General features: G+C 45.0%; 1 protein-coding gene across 2 annotated transcripts; it reads left to right on the plus strand.

Annotated features, from left to right (window-relative positions):
• Positions 1 to 115: 115 nt before the first annotated feature.
• AMFR (autocrine motility factor receptor) lies at positions 116 to 27,842 on the plus strand. 2 transcript variants are annotated; one of them, XM_051771235.1, is made up of 14 exons: positions 116 to 393; positions 1,825 to 1,869; positions 3,753 to 3,917; positions 5,652 to 5,804; positions 10,196 to 10,236; positions 11,143 to 11,275; positions 11,795 to 11,928; positions 13,575 to 13,685; positions 16,533 to 16,723; positions 18,368 to 18,471; positions 20,398 to 20,532; positions 21,186 to 21,269; positions 24,729 to 24,913; positions 26,332 to 27,842. In XM_051771235.1, the coding sequence occupies exons 1-14, from the start codon at positions 172 to 174 to the stop codon at positions 26,471 to 26,473; spliced, it is 1,845 nt and encodes a 614-aa protein (XP_051627195.1). In that variant the 5' UTR covers positions 116 to 171; the 3' UTR covers positions 26,474 to 27,842. The 2 variants fall into 2 exon arrangements, with proteins under 2 accessions (XP_051627195.1, XP_051627194.1); XM_051771234.1 differs by having other exon boundaries at positions 117 to 393; positions 1,825 to 1,917.
• The last annotated feature ends 36 nt before the right edge of the window (positions 27,843 to 27,878 follow it).

The following is a 27,878-nucleotide window of genomic DNA, read 5'->3' on the forward strand; positions in this document are numbered from 1 at the left end:
CGCGGCGCCCGGAGCCGGGGCGGGGGGTTCGGGCCCGCTCTTGTCTCCCTTGCGCGGCGGGGGCGGCTCGCCCGGCCCCGGGGAGGGGCGGCGGGGCGGGCGTTGGGCCGCGGGAGCGGGGGGAGCGCGGCGGGCCGGGAGCGGGGCCGGGGCGGCGGCGAGGGCTCCGCGATGCCGCTGCTGTTCCTGGAGCGCTTCCCCTGGCCCAGCCTCCGCACCTACACGGCGCTCAGCGCCCTGGCGCTGCTGGGCGCCGGCCTCAGCGCCTACCGCGCCCTCAGCCAGGCGCCCGCCGGGCCGGCGGCCACCGAGCCGGCCGAGCCCCCGCGCTGCGCCGGCCCGCGGGCCCTGGACGTCGCCTACTACCTGCTGTCCGACAGCCTCTGCGTCTGGGTGAGCCCGGGGCGGCGGCGGGGCCTCCGCGGCCTGCGGCGGGGCCGGGCCGGGCGCGGGGTCTGCGGCGGCCTGTGCCGGCCCCTCCCCGCGGCGGGCGGGTCGCGGCCGGGCCGGGGCTGTGAGGGGGCTGCTCGCGGAACGAGGGGGGCTCGGCGGGGCCCGCGGGCCGACCCTGTCCTGCGGGCCGGGCCGCGGGGCAGCGGCGGAGCCCCGAGCCCTCAGCCCGGCTCCGCACTGCGCCCCGGGCCGGCCCCGCTCGCCCCCACCGGGGGCTTCGGGCGAAGCTGCTGGGGCGTTCGCGGGGGTCCCGGGCGGGGGCTGCGCTTGGGCTTCGCTCTGCCAGGAACCTGAGTAAGGAACCTGAGTAAGCCCAAGCCTTGCCTGCCTTTTGCTTTTTTTGCCCCCTCCTTTTTTTTTTTTTTTTTAATAACATTTTAAGTCATGTAGGTCAGAGGAAACATTCTTGTTATTTAAAAAAAAAAATAATTCTGTATCTCTTTAAACGCAAACCTGGCTTGAGTTTATATGAATCTTGGCTCACTGATTTGTAGTTGAAATAAGGACTCAACAAGACCATATCAGAAACCTTGCTGAGCTGTTACTGTTGAACTTTTCATGTGTCTGTCAGTCAAAGGTGGCAGTAGTTGGACATTTGCTTCACAACATGCTTGCTTGACTGAGGTGCTGATTTTTTAATACAACAAACACATTCATCTTTGTTGAAACCTGGTCTCAGGACCTTAAATTAAGAGTCTTGGAAAAGTTTATTGTATGTCCTGTAGAAATGACAGGTTGAGGCTGCCTCATCATCCCCCTTCTCACCTTTTTAGTGTCCTGCATAGGTCAAAAGTTAATCACAGTTGTCTTTGTCAAATGTGAGAAGCAGTTTTGCCAGGCCCACGTGTCCTGCTCCTTGCTGCTTTGCTTTAAAGCAGTTCCCCAAGGTGGCTTTAAGCAGTGTTGTTACTGAAGGGGTGTGTGCTACTCAGCGTGTTTTCAGGCAGCCTCTGAGTCTTGTTACTGTAACAACAGATTCAAAGTGGAGTTTTCTCACCTGCCATATGTTAAACAAAATGAGCATCTTGGTGATCTCTGAGTTTCGTCCCCGTGTTCCTTCATGCTGAAATTTGCTGATCTGTATAAAATAATTTATTGTGAAGAGGTGGCTCAGTTTGTTGGCTGTACTGCTGAGTCAAACTCACCGTGTTAGTATTCCTAGATAAAAAATAAGTTAAGTGACTTATCAGTTACTACATGGATCTTGGAAGAGGCCAGGCTTAAATTTCACCAAAAAAAAAAAAAAAAAGGCAACTTATACTGTTCTGTGAACAATGGCAGGTTTGTTAGATTTGTTCATTCCCCTTCTCTCTCTCCCTCCTTCTAAATAGGGCAAAAGTATTAGTCACTGACTGCTTTATTTCTTTCCAGGTGCTAGTGAACACTGCCTGCTGTTTTCTGATGCTGGTTGCTAAGGTAATCCAGTGTATGGTGTTTGGTCCTCTTCGTGTCAGCGAGAGGCAGGTGAGACAGCAGCACAGTGTCTTGATTTTGTACACTAGGAAACTGTGAACCATGACAGCTGGTGTGGTTTTTCTCCATGGAATTGCTGAAAGTGTGCAAGAAAAGTGAATTTTAGAACAACATAAAGCTAACCATTTGGTCAGCTAGTATATCCACAGCCACAAGCTTCCAGTTTATTTCTAAGGGAACTTTTCCTGTTGTATTTTATAAACCCATGGTCAGCTTGAACATCCTGTTTTGTTAAGGAACTTTGTCAGATTTCTTACCTCACTTCAGAACACTTACAGCATGTTCTCCTTTACCCAGGCTGACCTGACAGCATTTCTCCATTGCATTTTGTAGTTGTCAGCCCTGGCAGTCTGAGTTCCCTCTTCTTTGTGCCTTGACTGCTGGAGAAGTGCTGCCCACCCTCATGGGCTGAGTGGATGGTTTATCAGCCCTCAGATTTGGGAGGGAGTAGGGAGAAAACAGAAAAGTGAAACTTTCCAGAGAAAGGAGGTGAGCAGGACTGAAAAGTGAGGCTGTTTAGTCCTGCTCTTGAGCTAAGTGAGAATATTTTTAAAGATTCAGCAAGGGACCCCTGAAAGCCCAGGGCTTTTAAAGACAGGATCCTGCAGAAGCTAAAAGCAGCAGCAGGAGTTTGAGTAGTATCTGTATATTTTAAAAAAAAAAAAGGCAAATGCATAAGTTGCTCTGTGTAAATGCAGCAGCAGTGGTTTGAAGTGTGGTCACATATTAAAAAAAAAAAAGTCTATAAATGCAGTTCTTTAGAGGAATCAGGCCATGATGATTTGTGACGTGCAGAACTGAGGCACATCAAGCTTCATTAATAACTGTGGATCTCTCAAAGCCTATTGTACTTGTAATTCACACCCCTTGGAGTCTCTGAGTGCTGTGTTAAAGCCAAAGCACTATCAGATTGCACTGAGTCAGATTTTCTTTCTAGCCCATGTTAACTATAAGGATGTGGAACTGTAACCAGAGATAGTTCCCAGGGTGTTCTCTACCCTGGTGAAAACTGGAGTGAAAAGCAGTGGCAGTATGGATCCATTTGTGTTTGGACAGTGGGAGTATGCTTCAGTTCCCATGTAAAGGAAAGAGGGTTATTAATATTGGCGAACCCAAAACAGCAGCATCACGAAGGAAGTCTGGGCCTGTCAACTAAACTCCTGGTGATTTCATTGTGTTCTTTAACAAAACATTTTGTTCCGTAAATTTTTTTAATCCCTACCAAGCTGACTTGCTGTCTGCTGCTTGAGAGCATCATATTGTTCCTTTCATGCTGCATATGCGTGGGAAGAATTTCTTTTTCATTGCTCATGCATCTCATTCTCCACTGTAGGCATCGGGATTCTTAAGGACAGACTTTGTCATCTTTTCCTGATCATCTCTATTTTTTGGCAGGTTTTTGGAAGCAGGGTGCTAGGCGGTTTGGGCATCTTGAATAACTAACTGTGGCACTTGTAGCAAAGAGGACTTTGTGCTTGCAGCCTGGTAGCTGTGTTGCTTGGGTGTGGAGAGTCAAACTGAGATCAGACTGGGTTTGTGCTGAGCACTGTTTTAAGTATGGCAGGAAGCTGTGCTGTGTACTGTGTAGCACAGTTATGGTGCTGTGGTACAAAAGACTATCCAAATACTAAGGACTGCCAATATTTTTAATATTTTTTTAATTCAGTAAAGGTAACAAATACTATTCAAGATGTGTGTGCTAATGTATTGTTGCATTTCTACTTGCATCTTTTTTTTCCTTTCCTTTTCTCTTTTCCCCTCCTTCTTCCTGTTGTGTGTGGATTGTCAGTGCTTTCACTACAGTAACCAAGTGTATTCCATTACAGCACCTCAAGGATAAATTCTGGAATTTCATTTTCTACAAGTTCATCTTCATTTTTGGTGTGCTGAATGTTCAGACAGTGGAAGAAGTGGTGATGTGGTGCCTCTGGTTCTCTGGACTTGTGTTTCTCCATCTGATGGTTCAGCTCTGCAAGGATCGCTTTGAATATGTAAGTTGTGATCAAGGGCTGTCTTTTGGGACTTGCAAATTCTGTTTCTGGTTCAGGCACTGGCTCATGATGGGTTACAAACATCATTTAGAGCTTTTCTCCACCCTGTGGCACTGATCACGTGAACCTCCCAGTAACTTCAAATACTTGCTTTCAAGTGCGGTGTCAATCTTACTCCTTCAGTTTTCCCAGGAGACAAATGGAGCTGAAGATACTTATTTTCTTTGATAAATTGCTCCTTATATGTGCCCTGTAATTACTATTACATAACTGCATGAGATGTCTTTATAGCTCTCCTTAGTGAAGACATCTTGACAAGAGAACATCCCTTAGATTGGTGCCCTTCAGGATTGGCCTAAGGACCCTGTTTTTGCAGATTCTGTGCTCAGGTTTCACACTCAGACCTACCAAATTTTGACTGCTGGTGTCTTTACAAAATACAATGCAACTTTCTCCTTAAGCTACCTTCCACTTTCTGTTAATAACACCAAGAATAAATTGAGTAGAGATGCAGAAATTGAAGGCTAGGCAAGGAAGAAGGAACTGAAATTTGAACAGTAAATCTTGGCCTTTAAGCATCTATAATGGGCATGCATTTTCCTGGGCTCCTCTCTCCTGGAATAGAAGTTCGACCTAAATTGAATCTGTGAGTTTTTTTGTTAGCTCTGTGCTTTGCAGGTTTTTTAAATTAATGTCCAACAAGGCCTGTTAATTTATAGGTAGCTAAGCACTAAACTTGCAACTAGATTGGCTGGGGTTACAAAAATTGAGATAGCAGTGAACAAGGCAGTCATCTGGTATTTTTAGTGTTGTTCAGAAAGCTGTGAAAGAATGAAGGTCACATGAGAAGAAATCCTTATTATATTCCTTTTGCATTCAAAGCACGTCTCTTAATTTTTTGGTTGAACAAATGATACTTGTGTGATCTGCCTTGCAAAGGCAGGGGCATGTGGAGCTGAAACAGATAAAAAGTGAGAAAGAACCCATTTAAAAACAAAACATGGGAGTCAACTCTGTAAGTCGGACCAGGGTGAAGCTTTGGACAACTGCTTCCTACCTTATCGTATTCTGCCCTAAAAGTAAGGGGATGAACAGCCCAGGTGTAGCCTACTGTTAGGGTAGCTTAGAGGTTTAATATGCTTTGCATGCTATTCAATGAAATGACTATTTTTCATTAGAGTCTGCCCAGCATTCTCTAGCTGCAGTTTAAATTTTTTGGGGGGAGATGTCCCTTTCTTCCAGGGGAGAATGACATTGGAAGAATTAGGGGCTGGAAGATCAAGCTGGACAAATTCAGATCAGCTGTTAGGTGAAAAATTGGCAGAACATTGCTCAAAGACTATATATTGGGTTAGGTGTCTTTCTAAAGATGCATGTTCATCCTAAGCAGATGCTGTGGATTTGATGCAGAAACTACTGTGTCTGTGGTTTTCTTGCGCAGGTGATTCAAACATTAACTCAAATAATCATAACTGTAAATAAAAAAGTTTTAAATGATTGTTTAAAATTCTGGTGAATGTAAATGACAGATGAATGAGACTTTGGGTTGGTGTGTGGGTTTAGCTTTGTTCTGCATCATTTATTACTGAATTGCATGGTCGAGGTTGTGAAATTGGTTTTGTTCTAGAAAGCAAAATATTTTCCTGAATGAGGACTTGTTTGGTGAGGTGACTGCAGAAGGCAGGGTGAAAGAAGTACTCCTTTAAACCTGTCATGTATTTATTTGTGTTGCAGCTTTCCTTTTCTCCTACCACACCCATGAGCAGCCACATCAGAGTGCTGGCCCTGCTCATAGCCATGCTCCTGTCCTGCTGTGGATTAGCAGTTGTCTGTGGAGTCGTTGGCTACACCCATGGCATGCACACGTTGGCTTTCATGGCAGCAGAGGTGAGACTTCCTGCATGCATGTTGTGGTTTCTGCTTTGCCTTTCACCCCTCACTCAGGGGTATCCTGGGACACAGTGGATTTTCTTTTAGTTCCCCTAAGGAAGAAACTTTGAAGACACAAACAAGCCCTCCCCCGTTTTACAGCAGTTGCCAGATTGGTGTACTTTCTCTCTTTAGCTTTTAAGCCTGAAAAAATCTTTGTCTGAAAAAGAGAACGAGAGGATAAACCTGTAAGATGATGCTGAAATCAAATGACAGCTTATGAAAAAATAATGGTTGTGCTTCATGAGCATTGCAAGAACAGTTCGTTGAAACAGCAGCAGAGAGAGTGTGTATGAAAGTGTAGTGTGCACTTCAGCCTCCTTCTTTGAGGCTGTATTTTCTATTTCATTTCTCCCCAAAAGGAATGAGAATCTTTAAGGCACACTCGTGGGATTTGTCTCCGTTTGTGTAACGGGTTGTGTCTCAGCTGAGATGAGCAAGCGTGTTTGAGCACTCCTGACCTTTGCACTGTGCAGTAAACATCAGCATGTTTGTGGATTGAACACTAGTATGTTTTTGATGTTGTGGTGGGTTGTTGCACCCTGCCTGAGGAAGTGATAATCTTAAACAAAGGAGATGAATCCAGTATAATTGCAGGTATGTTGTGTTAGCACATCCTTAGTTCAGATAACAAGTAGAATGTATGATTTATTTTTCTCCTCCTATTTTGAATTCATACTTGGAGTTAGGGAGGAGGAAAGAAAACAGTTTGCTGACAGTAGGAGAATATGATGCTGATCACAGCACAGTTCAGTTATTTAATATGTCGCTGTATTTTTCCCTAAATATGAGAATGTGCAAGACCAGATTTGTAACTACACAGTGGAAGGGTGTTGAAGATTTGCCAGTGTCTGTCATAGGTGGGGTCTTGCTGGTGTCGTGTCTCTTATCTGGGCTTGGCAGAAGGGTGTATCAGCCTCACACCAGCAAGGGGCAGGTTTATCAGGGAGTGTTCTGGTGCCTGAGTGTTGCCTCCTTAGTGCTGCACCATGTGCTGGTGAAGTGTTTTGGGGAGCAGGATGGGGCCCAGCTGTTCATGGCAGTGGAAGCTGCTCTGTGTGCTGGCTAGTGAAGGAGTGGCTCAGACAGTGTCAGTGCAGGGTCCCCAGCCAGGCCATGAGTCCCTGCAGCCTGCTGTGCTGCTGGTGGGCAGTGAGGAACTTTGTGGGAGATGTGGAGGAACGGCCTCCTAGCCCTGCTTGCAACCACTGGTGTTTGAGCACATTCCTGAGCTGAGAGCTGCACAAGCCCATTGAGTTTGGTAGTCCCAGACATACTCTGAAAAGTTGTCTGATTGTTTTCTGAACTCATTTATACTTCACCCTCTGTAATATCCAAAGGCAACAAATTCCACATTTACTTGGCTTTGTGTACACAAAAGAACTCTTTCAGTTCTGAATCTCCTGTCTGATAATCACAGAATGGTTTGGGTTGAAAGGGACCTTCAAGATCGTCTCCTTCCAAGCCTCTTGCCATGGGCAAGGAATAATGTCCCCTACCTATCATCTAATACATCTGTGGTGAAAATCTGCAAAGAATTACTCTTCTTAATATTATTTATGATATTATCATCCTTTCTCCTGTTCCCCTCCTAACTTTCTAAGCAAAAGAATTCTAGTCTGTTTAATCTTTCCTCATGAGAAATTGTCTAATATCTTGCTCCTTTTTTAATGTTTTAAATATTCCCAATATGCATTCGGTGACCACGAGTAGTTTCCTTGATTTTAATACCCAGCACTCATGTGAGTGGAATAAAACATTTTAGGTTTCTTTCTGTACAGGTACTGGCAGTGGCACTCATGGCAGCCCTCAAGCTCTCAGCAAAAAGCATTAAATCTTGCACACTGAAGTGTTTTCCTGATGGTGGCTTGTGTGATGCTGCTCGAGAGGGACCCTGCCAAGTGTATTCCATTAGTGTGAATGAATTACATTAAGTTACATTAAGCTATTAATCTCTTTTCTGACTCTGCAAACATCAATTTAGCTTTTTGCCTTAGGGTTTTCAATAAAGCAATATAGATGTTTTTTCTTGTGTTTTAGGTAGACTTCCCCTTGTTCTCTGTTGTTTGTCAGCATTTTCTTTACTGCAAAGGGTGGATGTGGAATGTGCAGAGGCCCAGAGAAAGTTGAATAAGGACTGTCTGTATTTTTGAGTAAATATTGATCTCTTTTTGCCTTAATATACAGTATTAGAGAATTATAGTATAGCAAGCAATGTCCAGTCAGTCTATATTTGCACCTTATTTATTGTAAGAAAGAATTACTCCATTCCTGTAGCAGCCATCCTCTGCTCCTGTTTGAGACATCTCCAGTAACCCTTTCCCCAAAACAAACAAACAGGAAGGCTGAGGTGCAAGCTCAAGGGCTGTATAATGACAGTGATATCAAGTCTTAGAGTTGTACCTTATGGATAACAGTGTATTTTCCTGTACAGCTTCTCCCTCCACATCCACTCTCATTGGGTTTGAGTGCCTTGCAGCCTCACGTGCACCATTAACCTCTGCCAGTGTTGTGCAGTCCCTGGGGGATAAACTGTTTGTTTTGGGCAGAGCAAGAGCCCCTAAGGTGTTGGAGCTGAAAATGGCCTGCTATACACTTAGAACCTCAGATCACAGAGCTGTGTAACTTGTGATGCAGTGCTGTTCTTTCTACAAAGCCCTGCTCGTGCTGGAATGCATTTCTGGAAACAGCAGAGGAACCAGATGCCCAAATCAGCCATGGCTTGTCCTTCCAATTCCGATGCTCCTGCTGCCTCAGCACTAACCACTACCTGTCATGTCTTGGCAACAGTAGCATCTTAAAAATTGCAAAGACTAGACCCTTCAGATTTCTACCTGACAGATGTCTCTTCCTTATCAGAGACTTCATGCCACATGTGCTGGTTTTGACCCAAATTTGTGCTCAATGGCATATCCATCCAGCAGCTCAGGCAATCCTTGTGTTTCACCACTTACATGATTGGGATTAGGATTGGGATTGGGGCATATTTACCTTTCCTCTGTGGTCTGCCCAAAGTTTCTCTGTAGTCACAGAAAGTTGTGTCAACCCCACGTCGTCTCTTCCTGGTACCCTCATGCAGGAGGCAGACAGGAGACAGAAGAGGATCCTGTAACATGCCTTGCAGGAGCAGCTGGTGTGCTAATTTAACTTGGTTGGGAAAGGTGCTTGTGATGAGAACAGCACACTGTGCTAGGAGACTTGCAGTTACCTTCTTGACATTTTTTGTGGTGTTTGAATGATGTGTTTATCTTATCCTGAAGCGTTTATTTCACTGAAAGATTGCACTGGTGTTTAAGTAGTCACAGGAACATTTATTTTAAAGCCAGCCAGTAAACAGTTGGCAGACGTGTTGGGTTTTACAAAGGGTTAAATATGCATAGAAGGATTTAAAGAATGCTTTTTACAGATGGAAAAAATTATTCAAACCAACTGGTTTATTGCTGTGTTGGGAAGTTAGTGGTTTTGATAATTCTTCTGTACTGTTTGTAGTACTTATGCTGAAGGCATGTCATCAGACCAGTTCTACAGAAGTGGTTTCAGTAGCTCATTGTAAATCCCCTGCATCTCAGTGCCAGTTGGGCCCTGCAAACTACAAGGTGGTGTGGGCAGTCTCTGAGAGGGGGTTTATCTTGTCCCATTTTTTTCCACTGAGAAGAGAATGAAGGGACAGAGCACTGTGGGCTTGATGGGTTAGAGGCTGGTGATGGGACCATGTTTCTTAGATGGTAAGAGCCCAGGGAAAGGTGGTTAGGTATTCTGGAAACAGTTGTTTCTGGTGACTTGTCTTTATACTTCTGATCTTACACCTTCTGATATACTCAGGTTTTTTTTCTCTGTACTTAGCCTAGAGAGATAAGTATGATTAAAGACAAAAATAACTTTAGCAGCGTTTACATCTCAGCAAAGGGGGGAAATTATTTGAAAGTTCTTCCATGGTCTTCCTCAAATTCCTGGTACTATTCAATTCAGGGTTTTTTTTTTTTTTAGAAGTGGGATGAGTAGAGGTAGTTGGTGGGATTGTGGTCTCAACACTTCCTGCGTGATAATAATTGAAAAAGGTAGTATGTCCTGTGTAGTGGGGGAAAAGAGACCCTTAACAACAGTAACACTTGTGGCTGCTCTAATAGCATTGTGTGTTTGGGAACAATTTCTTCCATATTTATTTATAAGCTTCATGTTTGTCACAGGTATATTGTGCACCCAGTCATCTGTGATGCCCATTGGTTCACAGAGCTTGTTAAGCTGCAATAAATGCATTTTTTGTTTTAGCCCTCGAGCTCCTGCATCTGAACCACTGTCCCTGCCAGGCTATTGTTAACATGTGTGGTTCTTTTCTTCCCATTTTGCAGTCTCTGCTTGTGACAGTCAGAACTGCCCATGTGATTTTACGGTGAGTAGCTCATGTTTTACAGGCTGGCTGTGTGGATGACCTGTTGGTGTAAGAGGTATATGTAATGACCCTGTTGAATTGCAAATGCGTGTTTGGACATTGAGAGCAGCCCTGAGAAGAAAGGCTTGAGGGTGTTGGTGGATGAGAAGCTTGATGGGACCCAGTCGTGTGTGTTTGCAGCCCAGAAGGTTCAACAGTGTCCTGGGGTGGATCCCCAGCTGTGTGGGCAGCAGGGCAAGGGGAGGGATTGTGCCCCTCTGCTCCTCTCTGGTGAGACCCCACCTGCACTGCTGCCTCCAGCTCTGGGGTCCCCAACATGAGAGGGTCCCCAACATGAGCGAGTCCAGAGGAGGCCATAAAGATTCTCAGAGGGCTGGAGCACCTCTGCCATGGAGACAGGCTGAGAGAGTTGGGGTTGTTCAGCCTGGAGAAGAGAAGGCTCTGGGGAGACTTTAGAGCCCCTTCCAGTACCTAAAGAGGCTCCAAGAGAGCTGGAGAGGGACTTTGGACGAGGTCATGGAATGATAGGGCAGGGGGAATGGCTTCAAGCTGACTGAGGGCAGGGTGGATTAGAGATTAGGAAAAAATTCTTCCCTGTGAGTTTGGTGAGTCACTGGCACAGGTTGCCCAGAGAAGCTGTGACTGCCCCATCCCTGGAGGTGCTCAAGTCCGGGCTAGCTGGGGCTTTGAGCAGCCTCATCTAGTGGAAAGTGTCCCTGCTCGTGGCAGGGGATTTGGAACAAGATGAGTTTCAAGATCCCTTCCAACCCAGATCATTGTGGAATTCTATGAGATGGACAAAGAATCTGTATCCAGAACTTGTTTGAAAAATGGGTAAGAGTTTAAATTATAGAGATGCTATTTACCAAAAGAGATAGAGTAATGTTGATTTCCCCACTCTTGCAGATATGTGGTTCATCTCTGGGATCTCAACCATGAAGGAACATGGGAGGGCAAAGGCACTTATGTCTACTACACAGATTTTGTCATGGAGCTAACCTTGCTTTCCCTGGACTTGATGCATCATATTCATATGCTGGTATGAAATACTTAAAATAAAGGATATTGGATATACTTATTTTACTTATTTTTTTTCTTATTTATTTTAGAAACCAGATATTACAGAAAAGTTATTTAAATAGAAATAAAAATATAGGGAGGGGGATTCTGGCATTCTTTCCTCCTGTGTAATTGGAGTCATCACAAATAACTTTGTTATGGAGTATTAACTACTGTGTAATTATCTGTTTAATAGGTGTTTAATTAGATTTTTTTTTTAATTGAGTAATATCAGACCGAATTATTTTCATTGGCAGCAGGGGATGCTAAGCTGGACAGGACTGAATACAGTTTATCCTCATTAGAAATGCTGTGCTGCCAAAGTTGTATCTGAAGAGGTGATGAGCAGTAATACCTGTGAACATGTGGGTTAGTCCAAATGGAGTCAACGAAAGACAAATCCTTCAGTGCTGGTTTCTCGATTTCTCTTTAAGACCTGATGCAGCTCGTTGCTTCCCCTGGTGTTTGTTTCTCAGCACTGCTCTGTTTTCCCCCCAAGCTCTTTGGCAATATCTGGCTGTCCATGGCCAGCCTGGTGATCTTCATGCAGCTGCGTTACCTGTTCCACGAGGTGCAGCGAAGGATCCGCCGGCACAAGAACTACCTGCGTGTGGTTGGGAACATGGAAGCCAGGTGAGCCTCTGACTGAAGTCCTGATGCACATGTAGGAGAGAGGATCCTGACAAAGAAGCTGGGATTCTTTTACTTTCCTTTGCTGCACAGTGGTGTGGTGTAAGCTGGAGAGGTGCAGTCTTGCAAACCCGACTCTTGAGTCTTTACACTTAGAGTGTGTTTTTTACCCATTTTATTTGTTACAGGGGACACTTTCTGGTTTTAGCAGATACGTAGGATTGACTTTTATAATGGCAGTATTACTGCTAATGTCTTAACTGGCAATGAGGGAACTCCCTTGTCCAGTATTTCTTCTCCTGTATTCCCTTGTATACTACCCTGGTGGGACAACAGAAGCTCTGCAGAGCTCTGCCTGTTTCAGGTGTCAAATCTTGACTTTCTTTGGCTGTGCTAGAAATAAATGCTCTTAATTTCATTAGGCCATACCATTCAGTTACTGTCTGAAATAAAATAAAAATATTAATTAAAACTTGCCTAGCTTTACCCATATATTTATTAAACCTGAATCCAACTCTAAACAGACACTGTACCTGTAGTGGAGCTGAGAGCACCTTGGCATTACTTTAGTCCCTCCCCTGTAGTGAGGCAATATGGAGAAATTGGGAGGCCTGTTAAAACCTAGTGTTGTGTCAGATGCTACTGCACCTCTGATCCAGTGTTTTCATAATTTGACTATGCCCTTAAAAATTTTAAGAGCACCAGGGAGTTTTACTCTTTCTGTACATCACTGTATTGTTTTTATTATGGACTTCTGTGGCTTTGATTAACTCTGATGCCTGCTGCTGTGGTCCAGATGGAGAAGGCTGGCTTGTCTAGAAATTCCTGCAGTTTTCTTTGTGATAGTCATTTAATGGCTGTGATATCAGGTTAAGAGCTGCATAATAAAGCTCATCCACAATGCATTGTTTCTTTTCAGCAAGATGCAGCCACTAAACTCCTTTGAGCTGCTCACAAAGCTGTTTAAGTTGCATGTGTCCCAGACTTCTTGTCTGAGCAACTTGATGTGTTTTGGTCATTCTGACTGTGCCAGAAGAACCACATTCCAGCTTCCTTCAGTGAGCTCCCTGCCTTTGTGTGGTTGTTCTTTGGGTATATTCCACACCAGCAGTATATGAAATGTTGTTATACCACTGGCTACTGTGTAGTAACTGCTTACATGGCACTGTAGCTTAAAAGAAAAGGAAAAAAAAAATCAAGACAAATGGGGGTGGCAAAATCTGAGGCCAAAATTAGTCAGACTGTAAATGCTTATGATCCCAAGGAGACATCTTAATGGGTACAGCTATTAAAACTCATTTAAAAAAGTAACATAAGCCAAATCTATACAGATTATAACTTGAGGATCTCAACCTAACGATTGTATAATTATCTCATGGAAGGTACTAAGTCAAAACTTTTTGCACTTAGGATGTGCAAAAAAATGTACTTGCAAAAGGCATAGGAGGGATGTGTGTTTGTGTGTGTTCCTTTGCAGTGTGCCCCTGTGTTACCAAAAAACCAGCAAACCTGCTGGCACAGCTCTTCTAAGGAAAAGGTAACACGGAGGATAAGGTTTTCTCAGGGCTGGATTGTGGATTCTCCAGAGAGGAGGCCATGCTGAACTGGTGTAGCCATTGCTTATGTCTCTTCCTCTTTCTTCCATGTAGGTTTGCAGTTGCAACCCCAGAGGAGCTGGCAGTGAACAATGATGACTGTGCCATTTGCTGGGACTCCATGCAGTCCGCACGGAAACTCCCCTGTGGGCACCTCTTCCACAAGTGCGTGGGGCTGGAGAGGGACACTGGGCTTGGAAGGGCAGGGATGGATGGGCATGGCTGGAATGTACAGTGGGATGGCAAGTAATGAACTACCAATAGAGCTGTGGGTGTTTGCTGCCTGGGCCCTCTTGGTCTGCTTCTAATACCAAAATACAAGTGCTGTTCACGCCGGTCATTTTCGGGTTTGAGTTGTTTCACCTGCTGCGTTTTTTCCACCAAAACAGAGTGTGCCCCGTGTCAGCTAACGGGGAGGAAGTGGGGAGTTTCTCAATGGCAAGTCAGTAGGTTTCTCGTCCATGAGGGTGTGTTGATTTGCAGGTAAAGAAGAAAACTCTGAGTTAAATCCTTAAGTACCTTTCAGATATCAGCTTTAAAGAGAAAACGGGGAATATTTTTATATAGTGCATCCTTGCACAGTGGTGAGTCCCTGGGGACAGCTGTGGAGGCCAGGTCTGGTTCTGTGGTTTTGTGTGGGGATGAGTCCATCAGGGCTGTAAATGAGGTTAACCAGCTCAGCTGAAGTGGTCCCTAAGCACCTGGTAGTTGGAACTGGGAAGCTCTTAGCCAAAGGATCTCTCTATGTACTGCTTCTTACAATAATTCAGTAGTGAATAGTAGCAGATGCTTTGGAGACAGTGTGCTGAGCTAAATGTGACTTTTCTTGGATCTTTTGTAGCAGTGCTTACACGTTCATGCTTGTGCTTAAAACTGAAAGGGGATGCAGGGATTGAATCTGGCGTTTCTGAAGTGCCATGAGATGAACGTGCTGGGTCAGTTAAATTGTCCCTGTGGTGTTACTTTCTGCAAAGAGCTTTTTACTTCTCTGGTAACTGTCAAACCAGAGGTTGTAATCTTCATGCTAATTTGTTGTCATTTATGACAAACCTTGCCATAAATATTTATCTGTGTTCCAAGAAGTCTCTAATGAGATAATGTGCTGCCGTAGCAGAAACTCCTCTTCCAATGCTACTGAATCATGTGAATATTTAATCACCTGCTGAGCACTTGAGAAGCCCAGGGTCTTCTCTTCAGAAAATCATTTTCTCTGTATTTAAAAGGATCCTTTTGTATTTTTTTCTGAAGCAGTTACAGCTCTGAAGCAGTTTTTTCTGAAGCAAGTTACACTCCTTAGTGCTTTTAGGGAGGGAACACATTACAGTGGATGACTTATGCTTGCATATAAAACCAGATGTAACTAATAACCCTATTTACAACCTGAGAGTGGTTTCTCTTCTCATAAAAGCCTGATGATTTTGCAAACAGGCTGAACATCGTGTCCATTCTCAGTCATGTGGGATTTTTTTTTTCATCATTTATTTGGAGTGGAAGAGAAGGTGGCAGGGAAGATTCACATTGCTGAGAGGACTCTGTGCCTAAATATAAAAGAAATTTAATGGGAGTAGGTGTCTGAATATTTCAAGTTCTGTAGAAGCTCTCTCCTTTTTCTTTTAGCAAGCAGTCACTTCCAAAAGAGTTGTTGCTCTGAAAGTTTGCCAGCCTTGACCTGGTGTTGGTCGTCCTTCTGCTGAGGGGCTGTGGGTGACCAAGCCCCTCCTGCCTGTGTGGTACAAAATGGGTGTAGCCACAGGTGTTTTTTGGAAAGTGGTGCTGATGGAGGCTGACAGGGCTCGTGTCCATTCCAGCACCTCGGTGGTTGAGCCGTGGAGGGGCAGCAGGAGCGTGGTGGCAGCTCCGTGGTGGCAGCTCCTGTCACTGGGGGTGTTTCCCAGGTGACCTCTGGAGTTTGGCTCCAGCAGAGGGTTGAGCTGGCTGTGGGCAGGGTGCTTTTGCTGTGGTAAGGGGGGTGATGTGTGGCAGCACCACCAGTGCTGTCTGGCTGTGCTGGTGACCAAGGTGGTGGAAGTTGGTAGATTTTTTCTGCTTTGGTTGTTTCTGGGAAACCCATCACTGTGTTTCTCTCCATTGCAAAGTGTGCTTGACTTTGCTATAGTTCTGCAATTAGGACTGTTCCCTTGCTCTGTCAGCCCAAATCTGTGATCTGTGCCTTTATTTTGTTTGCAAGTACACAATTTGGGGAACAGATTTATTTGACCTTTTTGTACATCTTTACCTTTCTGAAGTGATTTAAGAGTTTCTGCTGGAAACCCCCCACCCTGCAAGCGTGAAGTATGTGTTGTGAGAAGCATTCAGTGCTGTGAAATTCAGTTCTTCCACACTGAAAATTAAGTTTAACTTGAACAAATAGTGCAATTGGGTCGTATCAGTCTGAATCAAAAAGTATGCACAGCTTTGAGTGTTTCAGCCTTCATTTCACACACTTCTTACTTGCTTCAGGACAGCAAATGTTCAGAATTAAGTAAGGATTGTAATGGCACAGAATTGTTAGTATTAATAAATCTGTTTAGAGAGTTTCTGGAGTGGTACTGATTTTAGTGGTTTGGGTATTGATATTTTGAAAAGCTGTTTGAAAACATTCAAGGTGCCATTGCCACATCACAGGCAGAACTGCAATGAAAATGTGTCAGTATATATTACTTTTGTGTCCAGTTGGTTTTTGTCTTTTTCAACTGGAAATGGTGAGAGAAGAGAAATGCTTTGTTTTCCCTTCCAGACAAAACTTGCTTGTTCTGAGCTAGAGAGACAACAAACTTGGAGAACGTTTTAAGTTTGTGATAAATCTGCATGCATTTTTATAAAAAGTGGACACTTGAGTATTTTCAGCTGAAAGAAATAAGAAACCTATGCCAGAGTCATCAAGGGTATCTCTGAGCAGTCCATGTGCTGGTGTTGTGTACAGAATATGCTACAGCTACCTGATGTACTCGTGATAGTGCTGGCTTGGAAAAACGCTCCAAGCTCACTGCAGTATCCCTGTTTTCCTGTCAGCTCGTGCCTGCGGTCCTGGCTGGAACAAGATACATCTTGCCCCACCTGCAGAATGTCTCTCAATATCACTGACAGCCATCATGTGAGGGAGGATCACCAAAGGGAAAATCTGGATGAGAACCTGGTGCCCGTGGCAGCAGCAGAAGGCAGACCACGCCTGAACCAGCACAATCACTTCTTCCACTTTGATGGTGAGCTGAGCACGTTTGACATCCTCTGCTCTTCCCCAGATAAACAAAGGCAGCAGCCTTCTGTCAAAGGGAGTTCTCTATGTGCTTCAGTTGAAACTCAAACCATGCTCTGCTTGTGTTTGTCCAATGCCTGTGTGTTCCTTACAGCTCTTTTCAAGAGCTCAGATATGTGTCTCTGAGGTTGTCCAGAGCTATGGAGATTCCTTGAAAGATTTAGTACAAACACTCCCTTTTTCAGGATTTGTTGTAGTTAACATCTTCAATACTGGCATTTATTCATTGTGTGCCATGTTGACAAGCAGAATGGGAAATTCATGGGTCTTTTTTTGTTACCATGTGGTGGTTAATCAGTGACAGCCAACGAGGGGAAAAAACCCCTTCTGGGGTGCAGTCTAAAAGTTGGTCTTTCCCCTATCCCCTAGTTGGTGTGTGGTTGTCAGAAGTCCATTTGCCACTTGATTAACAAGACACTTGCAGTGCTTGGTTAGGTGCAGAAGATTAGTCTTAGAAGCAATCGTGTAACTACAACAGTTTTACATGTTTGTTTTTTTAGTGGTCTGTTGTAAGTACTCACAAAGCAGATGTGATTTCAGACCCTGATAAGTTCTGTGTATGCAGACAACTTGTTTTGAAAAAGACAATTTACCTTGCTTACCTTCCAGATGTTTTCTAGTTTTGGTATCAGTGTGTGCTTGTGTTGCACAGTTTCCCAGGTTTTGATGGCAGTCTTGTTTCTCAGCAGGCTTCAGTGCTGTAAATACTCGGGTTTGGGCTCTGCCCTCCTGGAGCTCCCATGAGGTAGCTGAGATGCTGCAAACTCACACAGTGACCTGTTCTTAGTCTCTGCTCATTTTGCAACCTTTGGAGATTGTGGGAGGAGAATAATGGGCAGAGAAGGGTCAGACATTTCTAAGTGCACTGAAACTGGCTGATAGCTTCTGCACGGCTTCCACTTTTTTTGAGGTGCTTTAGGTCTCCAAAGGGCATTTATATTTAGAATAACATTATATTTTTGATGGCTGTCCTCCCCAGTGCTCTCCTGTGGCTTGGAGACCTGCAGAATTACCATGGAGATGGAAGGAGAAGTGGCATAGAGCAAACCCTGTGTTTATTTAATGGCAGTGCAGGAGGAGGAGGGAGCCAGCCATGTGGCCTGCTCTGTTGAGCTGAAGCAAACAATTGCAGCAGTCACTTTGTTCAGTTACTCTGTGTCCCTTTGAAGTAGTATTTTCTCAGTGATGACCCATTTTGGAACCAGATTCAGATTGTTTAGAAGGTGTCCTGTTTTTAGTAAATTTGCTGGAGTTATTCATGTATTCCAGAACTGAATTTGACTCTGGATTATTTTAATTTTCACTGTAATGGGAACATTAAAAGAAGAAAACAAGGATGTGTTTTCTTGATACTCTTCCAGCCCTCAGATTGTTAAACCACTGTGACTGTGTTTCAGGAGAGTATTGGCAGTTCCTGATTTGCTCCAGCCATCTCCCATGTTTGGGAGACCTTTGGGATGGATTGTACTGCAGAACTCCCCATGTGTACCTTGTAGAATATGAAGAGTTTTGTTAAATACACGTAGAAGTGCTTCACCTGCTGAGAATCTCATGTTCTTCTTTGACTTTCTTGGTGGTTTCTTACCCTCAGGCTCCCGAATTGCCAGCTGGCTGCCCAGTTTTTCCGTAGAAGTGATGCACACCACAAACATCCTTGGAATTGCACAGGCCAGCAACTCCCAGCTCAATGTTATGGTAAGATTGCTTTAATAGCTTGCACCTCAGCCTTCCTGTTTGTTTGTTTTGGGGAAAGGGTTACTGGAGATAAGAGGACAAAGGGGAAGGAAGTCCAAACAGTGGTTAGACATTACATGAAAGCTGTTTTTATGAGAGAAGCTTTATTTTAGTGGTTAGGGCTATACTGGAGTTCAAATGTGACAACATAAAAGAACAGGTCTGGAGGCAAGTAAATGAGGGGGAAAAATGACATGTACTTCCTGTGTGGTCAGGCAGACTTTCTTCAGCTTATTTAGTGCAACTTCTTTAACTCTTTTTCAGTACTTCCCTCGTAACTTGCAGTGCCAAGAAGTGTGAGTCTGTAACCAGAGAATTTAGCTGTTGGTCATGTAATAACTGATCCAACTCATTCTATAGCTTTTGATTTTTTTTTCTGATCTTTAATAGCACTAAGCTCCCAGACAGCTGTTTCTCTGAGTGCCTTGCCAGTGTGATGTGGGGCTCTCTAGCACCCTCAGCTCTTGCTGATCCCTGATGATGATAGAAGTGTAGAGGATGAAATCCCAGGTTTGTTAAATTCATCCATAAACACTGATGTGGTACAAAAGGAGAAGGATGTGGCCCCATGAAACACAGTTACTTCATTTCCTTTGAACAGTGCTGCTTCCTTTGAGTTCTTCAAGCTGTAGCTGTGTACTCTAGCATGTTAATAAATGTTCAGTGAGGTGCCTCATGAAAGTGGTGGAATTTTCTCAATATGAGGTCTCTCCCACAGCCTTCACTACTGTTTAAGCCTCAGCAGGGTAAGGCCATTATTTTTAGGGGGTTTGAGGCAGGGCAGGCAGAGAGCATTAAGGTGTTGATAGATGACTTATTAGTTAAATATGCAGGAACTCTCCATCTGAGGTCAATTTAGTTTTTCTTTTTCTGGACACAGTGACACAAATGGGCTTTTGTTAAGGATGAGTAATGATTTCTTGGGACTGTGTATTATGAAAAGTACAGTAACAACTTATATTAAAATGGCTACTTTAATGGAAAGGCTCAGGTTAGCATTATACATTTTTAATAGAAAATAAGTGAAATTCTCCTTTGTGTTTCTGAACAAAATTCTAGTATTTTGAGGGGAAGGCCAGAGGCTGAAATGCTGAATCAGTTGTTTTGGTCATAAGTTAGTACAGTGTAGAGTTAGGTTTGCAGTAGTTGCTTGTGTTGGAACTCACTGTCAGCTCATGCATAGTTTTTACTTTGCTCTCAAAACTCCTTCCACCCTTCTTTTCTTATTTTTCTCATTTCCCCCTGTCTCCCATGACTTTGGGCATTAGTGAAAATAGAGATTTTAATATTTAATGAAATCTAGCTGTTGGACTCTAAAAGCATATTTTTTGTTTGCCCTCTTACTTTTATCTATTTAATTTGGATCTTATTTAACTAACTTGAAATTCAATAATAACAGTTTCCTGACAACTTGGTTTAATTTACTAGAGCTTTCAGATACTATTAAACTGGTTTGTAGGCAGGTTATTAACTTGTTCCACTTGTCCTTACTAGTACCATTTTGGAACCTGTATGTCACAAAGAAAAAATTCTTCCCAGTGTTGTTTTAACTTTCAGTCACTTGTGAATGTTATACAGATCTTTATTAAAGAGGCTGTCATAAAAAAAGGGTTGGGAGACTTTTGAAGCCTTTGTGCATCTACAAACACTGTTCAGGAACTTAAATTTCAGGGCCATGTGGTGCCTCCATAGGAGTTGCAGTTTTGCTGTTGATGTCAGTGAAGTCACTGCCAGCATGGGTTTGTTTTCTCCTTCCTCTCTGTGGCTGGGTTAGCATATCATAAGCCACATCTTTGAGATGATAACACTTTTAATCTCTTTATTTTGATATATTTATCAGCTTTTATTTACTGTTGATATTGACTGTATAAACCTTGCTTTCTGCAGGCCCATCAGATCCAGGAGATGTTCCCTCAGGTTCCTTATCACTTAGTTCTGCAGGACCTGCAGTTAACTCGGTCTGTGGAGATCACCACTGACAACATCCTGGAAGGGCGGATCCAGGTGCCTTTCCCCACACAGGTAACTCAGGACACTGTGCCCTTAAAATGACTGACTTCCTTACTTACCACAGCACTGAACCTGTTCATGAGTGAGGGGAGTGATGTGAGATGAAGCACTGGTGAACCCAGGATTTCTGTTTCCCTTTGTTTAAATCTCTGTAAATGCAGTGTATTCAGCCGTGTACCAAAAATATATTGAAAACGACCTAGCTAGACTAGAGACAAATATTTGCTCAGTTAAAGCAGCTCTTCCTGGTCTCTCTTGTGCAGAGCCTTTAGAACATTTCCAGTTGATTTCTCTGCTGACAGATAATTGAATTGTACCACTTAGGAAGGTTTTCTGCAAAGAAAGTAGTCGGCAAAATGATGCCTTGTTCTTAATTAGTGCTAGCAGGTTTCAGTAAAGCAGTCTGGGGACAATGTTTCTGTTAATAAGAATATTGAATTCTGGTTCTGGGCACATCAGATAGTACTGTTATCTGGAGTCTGCCTGTGGGGAAGCAGAGAGAATTCTCTTTCAACACAGAGCATTCTGTTTATTGCTAACTTATCTGTTTCTAAATTGAACATAACGCCTGACGGTGCAGAGGGCAAAGTTTGAATGTGTTCAAAGCACCCAGTTCTGTTTGCCATTTCACACACTGCATTAAAGCCATGATGTTTGCATTTCAGCGTGCAGACAGCATTAGACCTGCCCTGAACAACTCTGTGGAGCGGCACAGTACTGATCAGGAGGATGCTGGAACTGTCACACAGGTAATTTGGCATAAAAATGGCCAAAAAGCACAATTAGAAGCTGCATGGACTAGTAGGTGCCTTGGCTCCATGTGAGGTCAGGTTGGTGGCAGCCCTTCCTTGCATTTCACCCCAGGGCAAGTAAGGTTCAGGTTGGGCAAGTAAGCCAGGCTGGAGCATGGTGCCCCTGTAAAGGATTATCTGTGTGCTTTTCTTTTTCCTCCTTGAGGCAAAGTACTCTCAAGTGATACAAAGAACAGAAGAAGATCATGGCTCTGTTCACATCTGGTCAGCCCATGCCCATCTGTGGAGTACAAAGAGCAGGATGCTTTGCTCTTCCCCTTCCTCTTCCCATTCTGTACATCTCCAGATGTACAGAAACTTCTATTAAAATGAAAAGTATTTCTCCTCTGGGTGTAAGAATTCTTCTGGGTGGTGCTGAGGAAGCTGGAAGGTGCTGCTGCCCTCCTCCTGCTTTGTGCATTTGCTGTCACTTAGGCTGCCTTCAGACGAGTTCTCACCCTTGTTAGAGAGCTCAGAGTTCTACCAGGGAGTCAGGCTTACTTGCATCCTTGCTATTGATGCTATTTCTGTTGTGGAGAGGAGACTTAGGAGCCTAGGGGCATCCTTCCTCTAGGGAACTCCTGTCACTTTGGTGTCCCTTTGATTTTGATTTCAATTTGTAACCAAGTACCTGGTGTATCAGAGATGTTCTCTTTCTGCTTGCCAGAAGAATCTGTAGCTGTAGTCAGTGAAACACTTGTCTGTGAGGAAAGGGCTGGCAGCAAACAGGATTCCTCATCAGGGTACACTGGATTTTTGAGAAGCTTTTTAAAGGCAAAGTGGGAAGGGACATAAGCCACCATCATCTCCTCTGGGAGAGACTTGAATTTCAAAACTGTGGGTAGATATGCTTCACATCTTATGACACAGACTCCAGGAGAGACCATGGAAACCCCTGTTGCTTTGTGCTGCAGCCTTAGAGTAGTTTTACAAGCATTCTGCCTCTTTCCTTTTTTTTTTTTTATTTTAAATCAACATACCCACCAAGAATCTTTGTAGTACAGCAAGTGCCAGACCCATTGGAGTTCTGCTTGTTGGAAATAACACTTCTTCAGGCAGCTAAGGTGCTCAAGTAAAAACACTCTTCTTCATGAGTAGTGTTTGTTTTCCAAGTGTCATATGTCATATTATGACTTATCTCTATCTTAAGACCTTTGAACTTTAGGTAGAATTAATGACTCATTTTCCCCTCCCCTGCCACATGTAGCTTGTGGTTCTGAGGAGTCAGTGCTGATATAATGTAATGGTAATTGAGAGGCATCTCTGAGCACCATCGTGGTATAAATCATGTTAGAGGTTTGTGAGATGGTGCTCTAAACACTGACAGCCTCTATCAGTCCTGGCCTGAAATGCTGTGCATGTGCTTCTCTCCAGCTGTGCATTGGAATGCTGATGCTTCCAGCAATGTGCATAATGCTCTGCACCTCCTCTCCACCCCATCCTGTTTGCCCCCCTCCCCTCTTTTCTGACTCCAGTCACTCCCACAAGAACAGATTGTGGAACAGCTCGAGCTACTTTCTCCAAGCTCCTATTTTGATGTACTAAAATGTATTTAAAGATTATCCTTTGATTTTTTTTGTGTGTGTGTTTGTTTATCTGTTTCTCTGATCCTGGGCAGAGGTGGTTAGGACTGCTCAGACCTGACTAGCAAGGCTGTTGTTACAAAGCTTGCCTGGTGCAGCTCTTGCCCCCCTCCTTGAGAGTCCAGTTTATTGTCATTGCTTAAGTACTTGGTGACTATTGAGAGAATCTTCCAAGGCATCCCAAGGCTTTCATGAAACTTCCTTGTTCTCTTGGAGCCTGAAGGAGGAATGGTTTCTGTAGCATACAGGCTTTTGCATCTGTGATCTACTGCGTTACTGTCATAACCTTTACTGCAATTAGTTGTGATAGTTTTGTCTCCAAAACCTCCTCAATAACTGTTCTTGTGCTCAGAGGACTCTGGGTATTGATTTTTAAATCTTTGTGAATTTACGAAAAACCCCCCAAATCTCAGATGAGCCAACTTGCTTCTTCTGGTACAAATGGCCCAGGGGGAAGAGCAAGAGATCTTGTCTGAACGGTGACCACAGTGAGTGGCCTCCTCAGTGCTTCCCCCACTGCTTCCCTGCTCCCTGTCTGCCTGGGTGCTTGTCAGGTTGCTCCATTCCTGTTCCACTGGGTCTGCCGAGGTCATCTTGGCCCCGAGTACAATCCATGATTCTTCTGTGGGGCTCTCTCTTCATCCTCAGGGATGTGGCAGAGCTTTGAGGCCCTGGTGCCCTCACGTTATCCCAGCCCGTTAGTGTGCGTGGTACAGGACCCCTTCCCTAAATTCCAGCATGCTGGGGTTTTTGCTGAGAGAGGCTGAGCACGTTGTACTTGTTTGAGGCTGCAGTGTCCATCCTGCACTGACGTGGCTCTGCCATTCCTGCTTGGCTCACCAGCCTAATGGGAAGTGACATTTGTCTCGGTGTTTGCTCTCTGAAGGCGTTGCATGGGGAGATGGTGTTACTGGCCTGACTCTGGGGCTTTGGAATGACTCAGCTTGTTGTGCACATCAGCTGCCCAACCCTGTGTGTTGCCGTGGTGGTGCTGCCATGTCTGGGCTGTCGGGACTCGAGCGGTGTCACGGAACTGCCCGACCAGGCTCCCAGGGCAGCTGTGCCCAAGGCTGAAGTGAGGCGGTGGAGCTGACTGGGCTAACACCTCCCTGCACCATCCCATGTGCTGGAGTAGTCCTCTGGGATACCCAGTGATGGCCCAACCCTCCAGCCCTTTGCTGAGGTGACGTGTTTGTTGACGCCGCCGCGCTCGGTACCGTGGCATCATCGTGGCAGATCAGTCCTCGTGTTCGTGCTGCCAGCCAGATGTCAGGGGGGAGAGCTGCCACGTGTGGGGCTGCCAGCTCCTCTTATTGGCGTGCTGTGCTTGGCACAGTTGCCAACCTTGCTCTGCCAGTCCCAAACATTTGAGTGCTGCAGAACCCAGTGAACCGAAGCCTCATAAATTCCCTTCTCGAGCACAAATCATCTCTGCAAATTCATTCGCTATTCTTCCCTTCGTATGTGGATTTCTGCTTTTTCTTTTCTTACTGTTACATCACTTGTCAAGTCAGCTGCAGAATCTGACTTTCAAATGCCCCATTTTCAGAGAGCATTAATTACAAGTAATTAATGTTTGTCTTTGACATTACTTTCAAACGTGGCATAAAAGATACAGCATTATAGGATACAGGCTCTTTGAACATGGTTTGAAATAGCTTTGTTCTGTTTTTTGGCTGGGCTTTTCAAAGGAGCCCAAGGGAACTGGGTACAGCAGGTGAGAGTCTGGTTTCTTCCAGTGCCTCAGAAAATGACAGTTCTTTGTAGCTCGTTGTTTTGATGCAAAGAAGCCTAAATTTTGCAAAGCCTTACGCCTTATTTCCTTTTCTCTTAGACCGAGAGAGTGCCACTTGAGCTCAACTCCAGGCTGGAAGAGATGGTGGAATTCAGCGAAATGGAAGCAGAGCCTAGTGAAGCAGAAGATTTTGAGGCCAGGGGAAGTCGCTTTTCAAAGTCAGCTGACGAGAGGCAGCGCATGTTGGTTCAGCGGAAGGAGGACTTGTTGCAACAAGCTCGAAAGTACGTTCCTTCCGAAAACCCCAGCCTGGCCACGCAGTTGAGAGTCCCCCAGGATGGGTTTCAAATGGATTATGACCAGTGGGAGTCTGGGTGGATGCAAAAAGCAGTAAGGGGAATGAATTCATCTCCCATGGCAGGCTCGGGGTGCTGTTTGACACAACTGTTTCTGCTAAACCCAACCCTGAAATAGCATCGTGTGTCCCAACATGTACACAAGCTCTTTGAAGTCAGAGGCTGATTTTTCCAGCTTCAATGGACTTTAGTCTGAGCCTGTAATAAGTGAGGATGGGTTACTTGTGCCAGGTCCTCTGCTAATCTTTAGGTTGGCCCCTGGCACAGCTGTCAGCCCTCACTGCCTGTGCTGTTACAGCTGAAATTCCTGTCAGGCCCCGCTCTTTCCAAATACAGAGCTGTACAGAGCAGCACAGAGCTGAGAGATGACCCTTGCTAGAGCTCTCCAGAGGAGCTCAGGATCAGCCAGTCAGCACCACTGAAGAGAGAGGGGCCAACCTGAACTGTTTCTTTTAGCCCAACCAGTAATAGGTGTTATAAGTAGAATTCAATTTTTACATGCATCCCAGTCATTTTGGTGAACTTTACTAGCATCCAGTTGCTGATTAAACAGAGAAGGAGAAGCACTTCAGTGATGTAGAAAAAACTTCTTAGTGTTTCTAACAAGTGTTAAAAACTTTGTACTGCAGGGACACTGCTGAGAGGGTCTACAACAACCCCAGAGTTCTTTGGTGTTGTCAGGGTGCTGCTGCTCTTTTTGTTTTCCACACTGAAATGCCTTATAAGTACTATGAGTGTGACACCTTTTACAAGTCTATTTATAGACTTGCTCCTAGACTTAATTTTTCCTTCATCTTTGCAAAAAAAATTGTCTTTTAGGGAGATTGAGTATTTTTTGACTTTCTGGTTTACTGGTTTGAAGAGCTGTTGAGTTTCAAACTACTGTATTTTGCTACTAGATGTAAAAATTCATTGGGATGTTAACTCTGGCAGTAGCTTCCTTGTCCTCTGGCCTCACCTCATGCTTTGCAGCCCAAGTGCTGTCACCAGGGAGTGCTGTGCTGTGGCAGACACTGCCAGCGGCTCAGGAGTGGAGTGAGGGGAGCAGAGGGAGTCAGGAACTCACCTGCAGTCTCAGGGAATTGCTCTGAGTTGGGGTAGAGCCCTGACCTTTAGAACTGGCTCCTTCCCACAAGCACAAGGATCTTGCACAAAACCCAAGAGCTTCTGCCAACTCTGCAGAGTCCTTCGTGGGCGATGGGGGCTTTTCCTGGAGTACCTATCTCCTGTGTGCTTTCATTGAGCCATTTTCCTGCTCTCCAGCCCTCCCTGACTCTGTGAATGTATTTTCCAGAGCCGGAAGGAGGTGGGCTCTGCTCACCCATCCTCTCCTTTTCTTTTCTCAGGCGTTACTTAAACAAAACCTCGGAGGAGGAGCTGAGCCCGGAGAAGCCCTGTCCCGAGGGCGCGGCCGACGCGGTGACGCTGCGGCGCAGGACCCTCGCTGCGGCTGCCGAACGGAGGCTCCAGATGCAGCAGAACTCCTAGCGCTGCCCCTCCTCCCCTCCTCGTGAGCAACCTCCAGTAAATAAATCAAACACGAGAACCCTGCGCTTTCGGTACCAGCAGGAAAGCGTCTCTGCAGAGCTCAGCTGGCTGTGCTGCCCAGCGAGCTGGCTGCCTCTCTGCTGTACAAAGCATGTGGTCTAATAATGTTCGGACAGCTGACAAATTAACCTTTTTTGTAATATTTTCTATGTGACGTTGATTCCCCTCCACAAACGAAAGGCAATTTCTAAACCATGGGCATGATTTCTGCAGCTGGCATGAGCTGTGGGGCTGACTGCACTGCAGAGGCTGGGGGAAGTGTGTTCTGAGTTAGCTGTGGGTGCAGGTCACAGAGCACACGGGCACGTTCTGCTCGAGATCAGGGGAGTTACTCCGAGGGTGAGGAGGCTTAGAAGCTTGCAGCAATCCTGTGCTAGATAAGCAGGCACCCGCTCCTCAGTCCCTGTCGGCAGCGAAGGTGCCACGTAGGGTGGCTTGAAGGGCTGGGGGAGCATCACCAGGAAGTTCTTACACTGGATGAAATTGTCTGGCTACGCAGCACAGAACCCCCAAATCCACGGACCGTGCAGCGAAGCGCCGGCTCACATCGATTCCAGCATCAAACAGGCAGTTTGCTGCTGCTGGGCTCTTCTGCTCTGGCAGAGCTCTGGCTGTTCATCCCCAGGGCTGCACTTTTCCTTCATGTCCAGAGGCAAGCGAAGGACAGAGGGGGGTCGAGTGAAGAGCTTACAGCCCTTGCAGTTCAGTGTTACCACAGGCCAAGGGAGCCGAGGGCAGAACCTGCCCGTCCTGACTCCAGCACAACACGGGTGGGACGGCGCGGAGGTCGCTCCAACATCTTGCTTTTATTTTGTTTTTAACCCCCACAAGCTCACTGTGAGTTTATTCAGGAAGACTGGAGGAGTGGGGACAGCTGGACCTTCGCTGGCTGCACCCAACCTGCTGACCTGGATTTTTCTTAAGAACTTTTGAGATCCCCTTGGCGCCGCCACCGCTCGCTTACATAGTTGAATTTTACATGGCAATGACTTAATTTTTAAACTTCTGGAGAGTGAGTTCTAGTTTCACCGTCCTTTAGAAGGAGCCCAGTATTACCTAGAATTGTTGGTAACTTTTTTTACTGTTGGTTTTTAGGTGAAGGTGAATTTAACGAGAGGAATTGCATCGATGTTTAGGTGAAAATAATTTATTTCAATAAAACTCTTTGGGAAGCCTTACCTTGCAATGCTATTAGTAAACCTCAAAAAATTTTTTGAGATCTTTGGTTTTGCCTAGAACACAGCTGTTTGTTTTTATTGTTAAAAAAAACCAACCGACCAGAAATAAAAACCTTGATCAGTGTTGGAAATCGTTTGGAAATTTCTGTAGTGTGGTTTCTCTGTGT

The sequence above is a fragment of the Manacus candei genome, unplaced genomic scaffold, assembly GCF_025592945.1.
Source record: "Manacus candei isolate 608988 ecotype Guabito, Panama unplaced genomic scaffold, ASM2559294v1 h1tg000131l, whole genome shotgun sequence".
Taxonomy (NCBI): Eukaryota; Metazoa; Chordata; class Aves; order Passeriformes; family Pipridae; genus Manacus; species Manacus candei.